This window comes from Podarcis tiliguerta (assembly GCF_965153285.1).
Source record: "Podarcis tiliguerta genome assembly, chromosome: 5".
Taxonomy (NCBI): Eukaryota; Metazoa; Chordata; class Lepidosauria; order Squamata; family Lacertidae; genus Podarcis; species Podarcis tiliguerta.
In genome coordinates this window covers 75696734-75714302 of record NC_139538.1, presented here as the reverse complement: position 1 = coordinate 75714302, position 17569 = coordinate 75696734, and the positions used below count along the sequence as shown (strand labels likewise).

The 17569-nt window shown below is 43.9% G+C and overlaps 1 protein-coding gene across 2 annotated transcripts in view; it reads left to right on the top strand.

Annotated features, from left to right (window-relative positions):
* Positions 1-4986: 4986 nt before the first annotated feature.
* CDHR1 (cadherin related family member 1) overlaps positions 4987-17569 on the top strand; it is a 60685-nt gene continuing 48102 nt past the window's right edge. For both annotated transcript variants that reach the window (XM_083439980.1, XM_083439981.1), the window contains exons 1-6: positions 4987-5286; positions 6045-6140; positions 8720-8865; positions 9894-9944; positions 12696-12785; positions 13961-14047. In XM_083439980.1, the coding sequence (XP_083296106.1) occupies positions 5226-5286; positions 6045-6140; positions 8720-8865; positions 9894-9944; positions 12696-12785; positions 13961-14047 (531 nt within the window). In that variant the 5' untranslated portion in view covers positions 4987-5225. The remainder of the gene's footprint in view (positions 5287-6044; positions 6141-8719; positions 8866-9893; positions 9945-12695; positions 12786-13960; positions 14048-17569) is intronic.

The window sequence follows — 17569 nt, the reverse complement described above, 5'->3', positions numbered from 1 at the left end:
CTTTCAAACTGCTAGGTTGGCAGATGTTTTGAGACTGCAATTCCCATTATCCCTGACCACTGGTCCTGTTAGTTAGGGATGATGGGAGTTGTAGTTCCAAAACATCTGGAGGGCCGAGTTTGGGGGTGCCTGGTATTATACATGGATAGTGCATAGGGTGGACGTTTGACTGGTTGCTGCCATGGCTGTCAGTGGCTTATTGGTTCCTGCGTCAATGGCTGGTGTTGATTGGCTGATGCTGTGGTAATTGGGGGGACGTCTGGCAGCTTCTGCCAGTGATGGGACAGACACGAGACTGATTTTTTGACATGTGCAGGTGAGCAATTTTTGGCAATCCCCCCTTAAAAAAGCTAACCAACCCTGGGTAATCCTCCCCCAACAACTCTGAGCCCATTTTCTTAAATTTGAGTCCCCCCAAATAGGGGGTGTCTTATACATGGGGGCGTCTAATACACAGAAAAGTACGGCAAATCCACCAGTAATATGTTATTTTTGCATCAATGACATGTCTCAGAATACATCCTCAAAAACCCCCCAAACCCACTCTGGAGGGACTTTTAATGATAGCAGGGTAAGCCCAGTCGATAGAGCATGAAACTCTTAATTTCAGGGTTATGCAGTGGCGTAGCGAGGGGGGTGCAGGGGGGGCCAGCTGCACCGGGCTCGACATCTGGGGGGGGGCGCTCGCACTCGCAGCTCTCTGCCCCTACCTGGCTCACTCACTCTCTCTCACTGCAGTGCTGGCTGTGCGAATCCGATCCGAGCCACCGGGTCGCCACCCACTGTGGAGGGGAGGGTGCCAGGGGTGCGGTGCGGTGCGGAGAGAGAGCGAGGGACTATCTGGGGGAGGGACAGTGCAGCGGGGGGGGGCGCAAATTACTTGCCTTGCCCCGGGTTAGGGGGCGCAGATTACTTGCCTTGCCCCGGGTGCTGACAACCCACGCTACGCCACTGGGGTTATGGGTTTGGGCCCCACACTGGGGGGAAATTCCAGTATTGCAGAGGGTTAGACTAGATGACGCTCATGGTCCCTCCCAACTCTACAATCCTATGATTGTCTGGCTCCAACCCTGCGTCGTATCTAGTTCCACCTTGAGAAAAATCTTTGCTCCTCATTTCTAGAAAGTAGGGAAATGTTTACAAGTGATTTTGCCCCTAGTGAAAATAGTTTGAAATCCAGTCATAACGACGGACCATTTTGCATCCCTGAGGGGAGAAAGTGCCTCTGCATTTCTAGGCTATGATCAGATAAAGAATGTCACAAAGTCTCAGCATAATGGATTTTGTTTCCACGGCAATCCACAATATTGACTATGGGTACTTTCTGTTGATCAGGCTCAGATTGGGCCAGATTGAGTTCTGTGGAAAATATTTATTTGGCAATTACTGCCAGTTGGATCATAAAAACGTATACTTTATACTAGGGTTGCTGCTGTTTTGTGTTTTTGGAGGGGATCATGGTTTCATTTGGAACTAATTGGAATAAGATGGTTTTTTATCATAGTGGCATAACTGAGTAAAATCAACCAGCTTTAGCACACGTATTTACTCTCCCTTTTTTAAAAAAACCTCATTTTGCCAAACAAGAAGAAAGAAATTCTAAACCTGTGAAAGTGACAGAGTTGGGGGTGGGGTTTGGAATTCCTTTGACAGACTCCAACTTCTGCAGCCTTCCTCTCTACCTGTTTCTGCAATGTGAATATGTTTTTCAAAGAAAGCATGCTTTTAGAGCACCCCTAAATTTGCAAACATCATAAAGGTAAAGGTAAAGGGACCCCTGACCATTAGGTCCAGTCGTGACCGATTCTGGGGTTGCGGCACTCATCTCGCTTTATTGGCAGAGGGAGCCGGTGTACAGCTTCCGGGTCATGTAGCGAGCATGACTAAGCTGCTTCTGGCAAACCAGAGCAGCGCACGGAAACGCCGTTTACCTTCCCGCCGGAGAGCTACCTATTTATCTACTTGCACTTTGACATGCTTTTGAACTGCTAGGTTGGCAGGAGCAGGGACCGAGCAACAGGAGCTCACCCCGTCACGGGGATTCGAACCGCCGACCTTCTGATCAGCAAGTCCTAGGCTCTGTGGTTTAACCCACAGCGCCACCCGTGTCCCTGCACACTTCATAATGGATGTGAAATACGGATGGACAAAGTAGACCCACTTTGGAATTTTCAGTCTGTGCTTTCGCATACTGCAAGAAAAGAGATGGGGATCCATAATTCTTGTAAACCTGAGATATGGAACCCCATTCTAGCAAAGAGGATCCGGATGCATATGAAAGCAGGGCTTCGATTCACATGGAAATTTTGTGGTATCATTCATAGAATCATAGAACTGTGGAGTTGGGAGGGATCCCCAGGTTCATCTAGCTCAGCGGTTCTCAGCCTGCGGGTCCCCAGATGTTGTTGGACTACAACTCCCATCACCCCTGACCACTGGTCATGCTGGCTAGGAATGATGGGAGTTGTAGTCCAATAACATCTGGGGACCCACAGGTTGAGAAACACTGATCTAGCCCAACCCATGCACATGGATGTTGCGTGCAGCATTCCTCAGTCGGATCAAGGAACCAGAGCTTCAAACTGCTGGAGAAATGGATTCAATGGAGAGCCAGTGTGGTGTAGTGGTTAAGAGTGGTAGTCTCGTAATCTGGGGAACCGGGTTCGCGTCTCTGCTCCTCCACATGCCGCTGCTGGGTGACCTCGGACTAGTCACACTTCTCTGAAGTCTCTCAGCCCCACTCACCTCACAGAGTGTTTGTTGTGGGGGAGGAAGGGAAAGGAGAATGTTAGCCACTTTGAGACTCCTTTGGGTAGTGATAAAGCAGGATATCAAATCCAAACTCCTCCTCCTCCTCTTCTTCTTCTTCTTCTTCTTCTTCTTCTTCTTCTTCTTCTTCTACAAGAGCTGCTGAAAGGTAAAACTACTAGAGTAGGGGTGTCCAACAGGTAGATCACAATCTACAGTGGTACCTCGGGTTACATACGCTTTAGTTTACATATGCTTCAGGTTACAGACTCCGCTAACCCAGAAATATTACCTCAGGTTAAGAACTTCAGGATGAGAACAGAAATCGTGTTCCGGCGGCACGGCAGCAGCAGGAGGCCCCATTAGCTAAAGTGGTGCTTCAGGTTAAGAACAGTTTCAGGTTAAGTATGGACCTCTGGAACGAATTAAGTACTTAACACCTGAGGTACCACTATATTGGTAGATTGTGGGGTGTCCGTGGCAGATTGGGGTAGATTATTGGACCCGCCACAAAAAAGCTCAACAACTTTGATTTTCAAAAAAACGCTGAACAACTTTTACCTGCCCCAAAAAGCTCAACAACTTTTGTAGATCACTGCCAGGTTTTTTTTATAGTCGGAGTAAATCTCAGTGTCTTGGAAGTTATACATGCCTGTAGGCACCAGAGTCAATTTGCTTTGTGCCAACTTTTCACCTACCTTCCAATTCCTGTTTCAAAAGTCTGTATTTTGGGACTGTCCTGAAGTAACTACAAGTAAATATAGTACACACCCACACCCACACATCCCAAATGAGAAAGGGGGGAAATCAGTGTGTCTTAAAGAAATTTCAAATGTATTATTAAACTGTAGTAAGCAGTGGATAATTTTTAGCACACGGGCAATGAATGAAGATTGGCTTTTATTTTGGGGTTTGCTGAGTTTGCGGCTTAAGTTTTTAGCTTTGTATCACTTTCTGTCCATAATCCTCAGTCCTATTTAGATCCGTAGAAGCATTAACAAGGAAGGTGTTGCAGAACAGAGCTCACCTCCAGGTATGGAGGTGATATTTTGTTATGCTTCCTATGTGCTATAACACCTCTTGCTGTGGGTGCGACATCAAGAGAGCGACTTTGAACAATCCGCGGGCGAACAGCTTTGTGTGGTTTGGTTGCTAGCGAGATGCGTCACTGCAAAGTGGACCAAATCCGTATGTCCTCTCCTGCATTGATATGAAACACAAAAGCAATACACTTTTTTTTGTTGAAGGTGTAAGCAATATTATTGCACCAAGGGGCCTCAGGACTTTGGACAGACAGGTTTATTCTTCATAATGGCGCAATGCTTTCTCCATTCAGCCTAACTCCTAGTAATTGTGCTGTTTGGTGCAAACTCTAATGATTTAGTCCCATTAAAAAAAAAAAAAAATCAAGTCAATTTCTCATTGCTTCCCCCCCCCCCTTAAATCCAAATTTGGAGAGCCCTGTTTAAGGCTGCAATCCCTTTGAACTCAGTCTGACACTTTCAGTCGCAGAATGGGGCCTATTAAATCATTTATGAAGCACTTTTTTTCAAGCTAGAGGTACAAATTTGGGTGACAAGTGCTTTAGTTTAGCCCTTGATTTAATGAATTACATTATGTTAATAAGTGCTTCATGGAACCCTAGAATTGCAGGGTTGGCAGGGACCACAAGGATCATCTAATCCACCCCCCTGTGATGCACAAATCTTCAAAATGATATTTTAAAAAACACCACAGTTTTCTTTCTATCAAATATAAAGTGGAATGAGAAACAAAAGCCCTGTTGTTTTTAAATGTTATCTATATTAGTTATCAAATTGGTGGACTTATCAATCAAGTACAGTATTAGAAACCTAATACAATGTCAGTCTTGAAAATGTAGTAAAATAATTATCTAGATTAACGAGCACTTCTCTTCGTTACATTTACATCCATCTTTCAGGCAAAGATTTCCAGGTTATAAGAATGCTACATGTTGCTGCTCACTCAGTAAGTCAAAGTTGATTTACTTTTGAGAATTTGTTCCACCAGCCTTTCGAGGGAGGTAAAAATTGTCCTTCCTTCCATTTCTGGGAAAAAGAAAAGCGAGGTTAGAAAAAAAGGAGGAGAGGGATATTTCAAACCCTGGTTTTACCTTGTCTTTTCCAGATTTGGAAAATGTTTTATTGGGCGGTGTGAGTGCAGCGCACGACAATAACAGCCCCAGCAGAGAGTGATGTTGGTTCCTCCAAACTCTCTCGCAGAGAAATGAGTCCCAGAGCTCCTTGCAAAGTAATTGGTCTAATTAGGTGGAAGGAAGGAGCGCCTTTAAATTCCTCGGAAATTAAGACGCGTCATCCACTTAACATCTTAACATCTGCTCCTGCCTCTCCCCGCTGCACGGGGCTGAAGGACAGCTTAGTGCCGGGTCTTTGGGGCCATATTTCCACCCACCTGCCCCCAAACTCAGAAGATACTGACCCTTGCTTTAGGGGGGGATGAAGCATCTATGGCAGCTGCCCCCATCTTTGTTCCTCAATTTGATACATGTCTGCCTGGGTAAGTACAAAAAACCTCTTAAGAAACTATAGGACAGCAACGTACGCCTAAGCTTTGTTAGTAATCCTTCATAATGTGGCCTTGCAACTGTTTCTTGATAACTGTGTAAATAAATACTGCTTGCTGGCTGTCCCCCCTCCTCCTTACCCCTCCCCCCCCCCCGATTGTATTACCTGTAGCTCCAAGTGGGCTGTTATTGATTCTTGATCTGTGATTAGAATGATAACTAATTTCATTTCATTTTTACTTTTTTTTTTCTTTGAACTTTGCTGTTCTCTTGCAGCAAGTAAGTAATTATTTCATTATGGCTTCTTGATAGGCATCCCTGAAAATCAAAATGTTTTAGAATCTCCAATAGATTGCTTAGGGATTGCCTGGAGGTCAAAGATGCTCGTTTTGCAGTTAGTGAGCATTTAATGAAGGCTCATTCAATAAGCAGAAAACTTCAGCCTGTCTGGTGGGATCCTGATTAATTCATTTTCTGTGTGTTATATATACGGGTACATCTGTAATATGTTAACTGATTCATAGCCATTTGTATTATTAACCAGATAGTACAGGATCCCTTAAATACGGCCATAAACTTTCTAAAATGTAGATGTGATCTATTAGCATAATTGGATATATTGTGAACTCAGATTATTCCCTTGAGGGTTGATCTTTGCTTTGTACTCAGAGGCAGGCGGGGTAGCAAATTCATCTGTTTGTGATCTAAAGAATGCTTTTGTTTTGGGTTCTGTTTTCTTTCCGACCTGCAGCTCAGGCGAATTACGCTCCCTATTTCTTCGACAATGGAGCTAGCAGCACTAACGGGAACATGGCACTTCTCAGCCTTGCGGAGGACACAGCTGTCGGTCAGTCTTACGATATAGCCCACTCCTTTTTCAAAATAACAATATTAATTTGCTGGTTTCTTTTTCATTTGTTAAAAACTAAGAAAAGAGACTCAGTCGTATTTGTGCAGGTTGTGTCCACCTAAAAACTCTTCTTGTCGTTAAACTTGAAGACTTACCTATAAATGAAATGAGTTAAATGGGCCATTTGTGTAAGTAGCATTCATGTGCCTTCAAATGCATGTGTGTACGCTATTTTGGCTGTAATTTTGCACAACAAATGGCGACACTCAGCCAATTCAATGGGGCCTGGGTGAGCACTGCGATGCAAGTGTTAGTAAACATGAATTTCCATTGGCCCTGCACGCTTAAGCTTGTTTCTAGAACTTCCTTGCTAGAATGAGTTATCTATCTGGTATTTTTCACACAATTAACGCACAAGGGATTTGTTGTAGGACAGAAACATTACACTCGAATGGTTCAAACACAAAACTCCACTTCTAGCAGATGCCTGACTTTCTTTAACCAGAAATTTGCCAGTTAGGGGACCAGAGTTTAATTTCTTTTAATCATTCTCTCATAAATCAGTCCAAACATGCCAGCCTTCCATATTTTGCCTATCCAAATTCCTTCACCAAAACCATGGCTGGCATCCATCACCAGCTTTCCCTTCCCAGGCTTGAGCACTCCTTAGCAGTTGAATGCCACCATCTAAGCCTCTATCCACCTGCCCGCCCTCCAAAATGTTCCTTTCTTGTGCACATCCCTGCACTTTCCAGACATCCCGGCAAATTCCTTTTCTTCCTGCACTGTGTCACATTCCGGCAAAGGGTAAGAAGCTAGGAAGAGCGAGTCATCTGGTCTGTCAGGACAACACGAGGATTATCCATCCCTCCTCCCACCACCGTGAGTGCAACGCTCACTCCCAGTAATAACGGTAGGTGGCCAATTCCGATTGGCTACATGCGAAATCCTCTCGCTCACTACGCGATTCTCGATTGGGCAGGATCATGTGGAGAGAGAGAGAAAACAAAATGATGGAGGAGGGAGCAGTGAAGTGGATCACCCTGGCTGTGACGTGCCACAGAAGAAATGAAAAAGATACACTGGGGTCTTGTAGACCCTTTGCACCCCCAAATTCCTCTCCCACTTTGCCCCATGCTTTTTGTGGGCATTACTTGGACCTACTCCAAACTATGTCTGGAGTGGCTGGGGAAACCCAGCTAGATGAGCGCCACAACTCCATAACCACTTTTGACTGGACTTAACCATCCAGGGGTCCTTTTCCTGTTTCCTTTTTTTTTTTTTAACTTTCCCATTCCTGTTTTCCCTTCTCACCTGTCCAGAGTTTTACCTTTTTCATGGGCATTTCCTCCAGAGTTTTATTCAAGGCTTTTTTTTCAGCTGGAACTCACCAGAATTCAGTTCCTCTCAAGTGGTCGTCATTGCCATTGTAAGAGAACCAGGGAGGTGATGATGGTGAATTCCAGCATCACTTTTTCTAGAAAAATATCACTGGTTTTACTGCTCCTCACTGTACACCTGATATATTGACTAGGTAGGTAGATTAAAGCCAAGATTCAGTTTCAGCTCACAAATCATAATGGACCTAGGAAAAGGCTTTTGTTTCCTCCTTCCCCAAGAAATGAAGACTGCTGTGTATGCTTCTGTTTCCATTTGCTGGCGCCCACAAAGATAAGACTAATTTTAAATTCACTTTTCTTTTCAGCAAGAGGAGGCAGAAATGCCAAATATAGATTTTTTTTTTTAATTGGTGTTAATTCTGCGCTGAGAAGTGTTCCCCGGGTGCTAATGATATGGAGAGCTTGTGTTGAGAAAGGTGTAAAAATTATCAGCCAGACACCAAGCCTGATCTGGAGGAGAAGCCGTAAAACCTTCCCATTTTAACATCCTATTAACATCCTGGCATTCGCACAACCAGTGAAACATCAGTTGATATCAGCTTGGGGGAGGGAGGCACAGAAGAGCAGGGCTTTTGCTGCTTGTTTGCTTGCAAAACAACAAAACAAAAGAAAAACGCGAGAACTCCTTTAACATGCCAAAGGTAAAGTATTGAAATTTTGCACCCCTGACAATTTTGCACTCAGGGCAACCGCCCCAAGCTAGGACACTGCCTCTCACTGCTTATGAAATACTGTGTTTTGATGCCTTTCCCTCCAAACTAGTTTCAATCTCAAGTGAGAAAAAGAATGACCTAGGTTTTTTCTTAAAGTCAGCAATGTACTTCAATTTTTTTCACACACACAAATGTTATTCCAGTGGAACTTCAGTTGTCGAACGCTACGGAAGTCGAATGTTTCAGCTTTTGAACACCGACAACCCGGAAGTGAATACTTCCATTTTCGAACGCGCCTCAGAAGTCAAACAGCTTCCAAGGAGTGTTTCTCCATTTTTACATTGGATTTTGCCGACCAGCAATTGCACCTCAGTTGTCTAAAGTTTTGGAAGTCGAACGGTCTTCCGGAACAGATTATGTTCGACAACCAAGGTTCTGCTGTATAACAACATTTGCAGTGGCTCTTCACGACACCCCCCAAAAGCAAATTTTTCTACAAGGTGTCCTAATCTCTCTCTTTCAGGTACACACGTGTACACGTTAAATGGAACAGATCCCGAAGGGGATCCGGTAACCTATGGCATGACCTTTGAATCTGGGTCAAGAAAGTACTTTGCTATTGATGAAAACTATGGAAATGTTACACTGATTGAAGAGCTGGACCGTGAGGTACAGTGCAATAAAGCGGAATCTATTTGTGGTGTCAGGATCAAATTAAGATGGTTGTTTGTGTCAGCTGTTTGTAGCTTAGTTCCCACTGAGCTGATAACCCCCTACCTGGGCTGTTCACTTAAAATGTCATGGGGGGGGGCATTCACATAATCAAATTCATCTTTATAAAAAAAAAATCACACAAAGGAAACTAGGGAGAAGTTTAAGTTTAAGCCCATCTCCCTGACATGCTCTTTACTCTGTGCAAAGATTTTGTTTTCTTTTAGGGAGGAATATTCAACCATATGATTGTCTACCTGTGGTCTAAAATGGTTCAGTCCAGACACAGGTTTATTGCCTCCAGTGAAAATTTAGGGCCATATCTATCAGTCATAGGACAACTGGTTATACCATCCATTAATGTGGGGGACAAAATGAGTATAATCAGGATGAAGCAAATGGCAGAAATAACGATACTTTTTTAGCCTCATTTTCAGCTTATAAAACATGGAATTTGAAAATGTGGGTGATTTGGGTGACTTCCTAATATTTGTAAAGAATAGTTGCGGTATAATGTTTTACATAAATAAACATGCTAAAATAAAATGTTAGTAACCATAATTATGTCCACCAAAGGGATGTTTCCAAGAAGTCCACAATTGAAGACAAACTCCATATATTCGAAAGGTTACTCTACAAACAGTTATAGTCAATGTGGATATTTACTCAGAATTAATTCCTGAATTCAGTTGGGCTTACTCCACAATAAGTGTGCACATGAACTTGCCCACAGTTACTTGGGAGTAAGCCCCATTGAACTCAATAGATCATAGATTTAAGCAGACATCCCTAGGTTTCTGCTGTTAATGGTCTCCTAACTCCGTTCTTCAGACAGAGTTATGTGTTACTTATTTAGCCAGCTAAAACGATACTACGTAGAAAGTAAGAAAACATTTGATAAATGCTGTATTTTTACACTTCTAAAAATATGAGTCTTAGATCCCATCAACCCTGTGGACAACAATTCTTCTATTTTCTATTTTAAGAGAGAAGATGAGGTTGAAGTTGTCGTCAGCATCTCAGATGGCTTAAGTACGGTAAGTCTTGGTTGACCACAAACTTGACATGAGCCAACAGTGTGACGCGGCAGCTAAAAAAGCCAATGCAATTCTGGGCTGCATCAATAGGAGTATAGCATCTAGATCAAGGGAAGTAATAGTGCCACTGTATTCTGCTCTGGTCAGACCTCACCTGGAGTGCTGTGTCCAATTCTGGGCACCACAGTTCAAGAAGGACACTGACAAACTGGAACGTGTCCAGAGGAGGGCAACCAAAATGGTCAAAGGCCTGGAAACGATGTCTTATGAGGAACAGCTAAGGGAGCTAGGCATGTTTAGCCTGGAGAAGAGGAGGTTAAGGGGTGATATGATAGCCATGTTCAAATATATAAAAGGATGTCACATAGAGGAGGGAGAAAGATTGTTTTCTGCTGCTCCAGAGAAGCGGACACGGAGCAATGGATCCAAACTACAAGAAAGAAGATTCCACCTAAACATTAGGAAGAACTTCCTGACAGTAAGAGCTGTTCGACAGTGGAATTTGCTGCCAAGGAGTGTGGTGGAGTCTCCTTCTTTGGAGGTCTTTAAGCAGAGGCTTGACAACCATATGTCAGGAGTGCTCTGATGGTGTTTCCTGCTTGGCAGGGGGTTGGACTCGATGGCCCTTGTGGTCTCTTCCAACTCTATGATTCTATGATTCTATGATTCTAAGTATTTCAAGAGAAAAGGGGTTTTCCTCACCGTTGCCTATTCATGCTCGATTCTGTATCAGATAATGGAAAAGGAAACAGTTGCCATTCTCCTAAGTGCCAAATCAACCGCTTGGATATTTCCAAGGGATAGATTGTGGGATGTGAGGAATCACCTCTAGGTTTTTTGGTTTATCTGATATAAGTGTTTACAATGGTCTTTAAGATAAATTATAACCCACCCACCATTAGTAGGACTGGAATAATACTTGTAGTTTAATGGTGAATTTTGGACATAATGGAGATGTAAAAGATTTGGATTATCATAAAAGATGCAGGAGGAAATGATTAACAATACGACACAGAAAGGGGAGGAAGGAAGTCCAGCAGATTCTTCAGAATCTTGTTTTTATGTTGTATATTGGATATGTGATTGTAAAACTTTGATCTGAAAACCAAATAAACATTTTTTTAAAAAAATCTATTATATTGGGGGAATCCCCGGGCTCTTAGCCACCCTCCATATCTGCCCCAACCAGATCCTTCTAACTAATCACTCACTCAGACATGGGCTTCACCAAGACTCCAAGAGTGGGTCGGCACATGTGCATCTGACTCACGAGTAGACACAGATAAACACATGATTTCCATATTAAGGTTTTCTTAGTGGGAATAGCATCTAGTGAACAAAAAAAAGGCAAAATGTTCATCTGCACTGCATGGGGAAGTGGGTGAATGTTTAACTTCCTCACATTGGAGGGAAGCCCTCCCACATGTGGAGCTTTGAAACCTGGCCTGTGAATTGTTGGAAGAAAGAGGATAGAGATACACCCCCCCCCCAAAGGCTAGAAGTGTGGGTCGCTCAATGAAACGGATAGAATCGAAGAGTCATAAAATTGTAGAGTTGCAAGGGACCTCGAGGATTGTCTAGTCCCATGGTTCCCAACGTGGGGCACACGCCCCACAGGGGGGCAATTTGATTTTTCAGGGAGGCAATTTGAGAATGAGTTATTAACAGTGACCTTTTTGCATTTCCTATGGTTCTAGGGGCCTCGTATACAGGGAGCCAGTGTGGTGTAGTGGTTAAGAGTGGTAGACTCATAATCTGGGGAACCGGGTTCGCATCTCCGCTCCTCCACATGCAGCTGCTGGGTGACCTTGGACTAATCAGACTTCTCTGAAGTCTCTCAGCCCCACTCACCTCACAGAGTGTTTGTTGTGGGGGGGGGGAGGGAAAGGAGATTGTTAGCTGCTTTGAGACTCCTTCGGGTAGTGATATCAAATCCAAACTCCTCCTCCTCCTCCTCCTCCTCCTCCTCCTCCTTCTTCTTCTTCTTCTTCTTCTTCTTCTTCTTCTTCTTCTACTACTACTACTACATAAATATATATTGCAACACACACTTTAAAAAAAAATTCTTAGTGATTTCTTCCTCTGTACAGTGGTACCTCGGGTTAAGAACTTAATTCGTTCCGGAGGTCCGTTCTTAACCTGAAACAGTTCTTAACCTGAAGCACCACTTAAGCGAATGGAGCTTCCTGCTGCCACCGCGCCACTGTAGCATGATTTCTGTTCTCATCCTAAAGCAAAGTTCTTAACCCGAGGTAAAATTTCTGGGTTAGCGGAGTCTGTAACCTGAAGCATATGTAACCTGAAGCGTATGTAACCTGAGGTGCCACTGTACTTCAACTGTCCTTTCGTTCTTTTATTTTTCTCTTTCATGGATGCCATGTTCTTTGGAAGCTTGCTTAGACCAAGTTAATGGTCTTTTAGGCTTCCTCCATGTGGACAGGAGTTCATTTTTTTAATAATAAGAATTGTATGTCATGGGGGGGGGTGTCAGGATTTTAGAGAGGCTTAGGAGGTGGGGCATGGCCAAAAAAAGGTTGGGGACCACTGGCCTAATCCAACCCCCTGCAGTGCAGGAATATGCAACTGTCCCATACGGGGATCAAACCTGCCACCCTTGAGGAACTCTTGTTCTGATCCTAGCAGTTCTTAAAATGGTTGTCATTAGGGCTAAGATGCAGCCACGTATGCATATGATCACTCCTTGGTATAAATCCACTTTCCTGTCTAAAATTGCATCATGTTCAACTTTAGGTGGCTGAGAAAGTCAGGATCCTTGTAACAGATGCCAATGACGAGAGCCCAGAATTTACCAACACACCATACATAGCCCAAGTCCTGGAGGTTGGTGAAACTTAACTCGGTCTTTTTAGCAAATGTAAATAGAGAGGAAATTGGGTTCGGCTACCCCATGATGAGCATGGCTGTAAGTTGTGCACTGGCTGCTTTTGTGGTAAGATTCAAGCAGTGTTGACATATGCAATTCCACTTCAAATGAAGGTTTCTGATGAGCTTTGCAATTTGATGATAATGTTGTTATCCCTTGTCTGGAAAGAAAAGGTGTCATTATTTTATTTCATTTTTAAAGTAAGGTAAAAAAAGTAATAACAACTACTACAAACTGCCTTGGGGACTGGGAGGCAGCATTTGGTGATTTCCTGGGCACTAGCCAATCAGTTACAGCTGCCCACAACCAGCATCCCCAGGAAACTGCCCAAATCATTTTATAAGAGCTCAAAAAAGTAAGTTTGTATTGATCATTTTGAGAGCGTATCTAAAACTATTCCCACTGCTCTATAGAGGTTTCATCTGTCAAATGTTATGTCAGTTTTTACCCTGCCTTTCCGGAGACTTTCCCCAAGCTTCAGAGTGTACACTTCAGTGCTCAGTGGAGAGTAAAAACAGCTGACATGGACATATTCTTCATTGCTCTGTGTCTCTCCTTGTTGCTGCTGTGATTTTGGGATGGATGGGGAAGGAATGAACTTGATTCTCTTTCCCCTTCTTCCCAATACAATATCTCATTGTTCTCACTCTCTCTTTTTGCTTTCCTAACACATTACCTTCCCATCATAGTATATTTATATTTTACTAATACAGGGGTGCCCCGCAAGACGAATGCCTCGCAAGACGGAAAACCCGCTAGACGAAAGGGTTTTCTATTTTTCAATGTGCTTCGCAGGACGAATTTCCCTATGGGCTTGCTTCGCAAGACAAAAATGTCTTGCGAGTTGCTGCGATTTTTTTTCGCTCCCCACCCCCTTTTTCTAAGGCACTAAGCTGCTAATAGCCTTTTAGCAGCTAATCCGCTAATCCCTTAAGCCTTTAATGGCCGCTAATAGCCACTAAACCGCTAATAGCGCTAATCCGCTAATCCGCTAATAGGGTTGCTTCGCAAGACGAAAAAACCGCAAGACGAAGAGACTCGCGGAACGGATTCTTTTCGTCTTGCGAGGCACCACTGTACCCCCTAATTTTTTATGCCCATCTCTGATTATGTTCTCTGTTTGGATTCACAGAACACACCTTCAGGCAGCAGCATCTTGAAAATTGAAGCCATAGACAGAGACACCGGTTCAGGGGGGAGCATAACCTACTTTCTGCAGGTAAATATTGACTTAGGTGTCTAGGCACCCCAGGAATAAGACAAAGAGTGGACTGGAAGCACTGGGAGCCACTTACCATATTTTTCGCTCCATAAGAAGCACTTTTCCCCTCTTGAAAAGTAAGGGGAAATGTGTGTGCGTCTTAAGGAGTGAAAGCAGGTGGGAGGCTCTGCTCAGTGCTCCCTTTAAAGAGCCGCACCTAGCGTGTGTGCGGCTCTTGGGGGCTTTTCCGCGAGGAGGGAGAAGGGACTGACAGGCTGCCCTCTGTCCCTTCCCACACCTCCCAGAAAAGCCAGCAAGAGCCGCTGCCAGGCTCTGCTCAGCGCTCCCTTGTAAGGGCTCCCTTTCATCGTTCCTCCCACTTTGCTGGGAAGCCAGCAGAACAAGAGGCGCTGTGCAGCTATCGCTCTTGCTCTTGCTCTGCTGGCTTCAGTGAGAGCCGTGCAGTTTGCTCTGCTGGCTTCTCAGTGAAGCGGGGAGGAGCAACGGAAGGGTTTAAAGCAAGAAAAGCAAGAGCTGCTTACATGCTCTGTGCAGAATATATTTTTTTCTTGCTTTCCCCCTCTAAAAACTAGGTGCGTCTTATGGTCAGGTGCATCTTATGGAGCGAAAAATATGGTAAAATCCATCTCATGGTGTGTGTTTGCTTGACTACCTTCTGACTATTAAGTTAATACTAAGAACATTAGAACTTCCATAATGATATAATGCAGGAATGAAGACCTTTGCCATTCCAGATATTGTTGGACTGCAACTCCCATCAACCTCAGCCGCCATCCTCCAGTCAAGGATGATGGGAGTTGCAGGCCAACAACTTCTAGAGGGTCACAGGTTCCCCATCTATGAGCTCAGCTTGGTACAGCATGAGATAAAAATATTCTGAAATGATACTTGCAGGGCCAGGCTGTGCCCCCTCTGCCCAGGTGAGCTACCAATAAAGGAGACCACACAGTTGAATGGGATCAAATCAGGCCACAACTTTATTGACTTCAGATGAAGTGGTTTGGCATAGGCATTGGGTAAGCATTTATTTCCAGGCTGCCTACCAGAAATGACATCAGGGTCAACGCCGGCAGCGGGGGTTCCTACGACTTACATCAAATAATAGAGGCATCTCGCTTTATTGGCCGAGGGAGCCGGCATACAGCTTCCGGGTCATGTGGCAAGCATGACTAAGCTGCTTCTGGCGAACCAGAGCAGCGCATGGAAACGCCGTTTACCTTCCCGCTGGAGTGGTACCTATTTATCTATTTGCACTTTGATGTGCTTTCGAACTGCTAGATTGGCAGGAGCAGGAACCGAGCAACAGGAGCTCACCCCACCACGGGGATCCGAACCACCGACCTTCTGATCAGCGAGTCCTAGGCTCTGTGATCGCTGCAGCTGTCTGCCTCAGTTTCCAATTCATAAACTGAAAGCATCACTTATCTACCTCCCAGGGTTACTTGAGACGATGAGTTAGGAAAGGTTGTTTTGTGTATTGAGCTGCAGGCAAAAGTATGGTTTCGTGACCTTCTCATTTCCCCTCTCTACAGTGCAAAAAGCCATACACATTGCAGAAGACAGACATATCCTGGAAAGGGAGAGAGCAATTCTTAGAGATTTCTCCATTTGAAATATGACTTTTTACTTGTATTTCTTTCTCCCTAATTTTTCTTTTATTTTATTTTTTGGTACTGTTCACACATATGGGTTTTTTGAGTGCAGTATGAGCGCCACAACCCCAGAGTCGTTCGCGACTGGACTTAACTGTCAGGGGTCCCTTTACCTTTTAATGATACTTTGCCACAAGTGGATCAGTTGCCAGCTAGCTACTGTATACCCAAGTCCTAATTTATTTGGCTGCAATTGTGTATCAGCGAATGACCCATCTAGGAGGGAGCAATATCTCAATGGAAACAGTTCCGGTTCTTCTCATGGATTTTTTCCCCCTTTCAAAGACAAAACTTCAGTGCAAAAAAAGACACTGTCTACCTGAACTAATAGAGCTTGCAATATAAAAATCTCACAGCTGAGTAATTTTGATTCCCACCCAACTAGATGTAAAAGAATCCATGTAAACCTATTCATTTTGGTCTTTCCTCAGACACTGGAGAGCTCACTAATCAAGTAGCTGCTTCTGAAAGCACAAATATTTAAGTCGGATTAAATCTAATCTTCTTAACAGGAGAAAAATACTGAAAAGAGAGAAACCATAAGCTGAGCATTGTACACAGCCAAGGGAGACAGAAAGGCAATCATTCTTCTTTACTGAAAAGAGACCTTAGCATTTTTCTTTCTCCTTTTTTGAGCAACCCCTGCCCTAGTGTTCCAGATGATAAAGGGGCAAATATTACGGTCTTCTCGCAGATTTGCACCCTTCAGAAAGCACACAGTACTATGGTGGTGAGCCTCCCTTTTGAACTTTTAAGCAAAGTTCTGAAGCCCCTTTTCTTTCACATGGTTTTAAACTTTGATTGATTTTTTTTGTTTGTTTCCACCATGCTGTTTATGTTTGGGTTCCATTTAATAGCTTTCGGCTGTATTGTATTTCATTTTATTTTTTTACCGCAAAACACTCTGAGCGCCGAAAAGTGGGGTATAATTGCTTTCACAAGTAACACAATCAAATCTCCTTACTGCTAAGCTGTCAGAAGGAGTGCTTCTAGCTGTCCTTTAACCTGAAATGAAACTCTATACATATTCTGGTAAAGCACATGTAACTGTATAAGAATTGCTATACTGCTAAAAATTGTGGGATGTGCTCAGAGGCAGGAAAGGAAGAAAAAACCACACCCACCCTGTGTTTTGATGATGCTGTTACTGTTAAGATGGCAGACTACAGGGCTGTATGCAGCTAATTCAGGAATCCCCAAACTCAGCCCCCCAGCTGTTTTGGAACTACAATTCCCATCATCCCTGACCACTGGTCCTGTCAGCTAGGGATGATGGGAGCTGTAGTCCCAAAACAGCTGGAGGGCCGAGTTTGGGGTGCCTGAGCTACTGTGTCCCATCTGTGCAATTTTTTTTCTTGTTTATGTACCAGGACTTTACTCCCACTCCTCCCACTCCTCACATTTGCTCCAGAGGGTTGGAAGAACCCTTGGAACAGATTTAGGATGCACAGGGGAGGAGAGGGAGTGAACATTTTGCTGTGCAAGCAGAAATCTTTGTGCAGAGAGAACATTCACATAGCGCTATCCTGGATACAACTCAATTGTCCTTTACAATAAATGGTTTGAGTTCAGGAATAAGAATTACGGGAAGTCTGAGAATATTGCTGAGCCTGTCACAACATTCATAAATGCTGAGAGCTGGTCCTATACTATGTGCCCTCTGCCTCTTGAATCCTTTTGTCAGGTCGTATCACCAGCCCCTCCTCTGTGTTTCTATATTGGCACTTGTAGAGATGACAAGGATTTCAAAAGGAAGTATGTTATAGGTTGGTGTAATGTTGTGGCAGGAAGGTAAATGGCGTTTCTGTGCGCTCTGGTTTCCGTCAGTGTTCCGTTGTGCCAGAAGCAGTTTAGTCCTGCTGGCCAC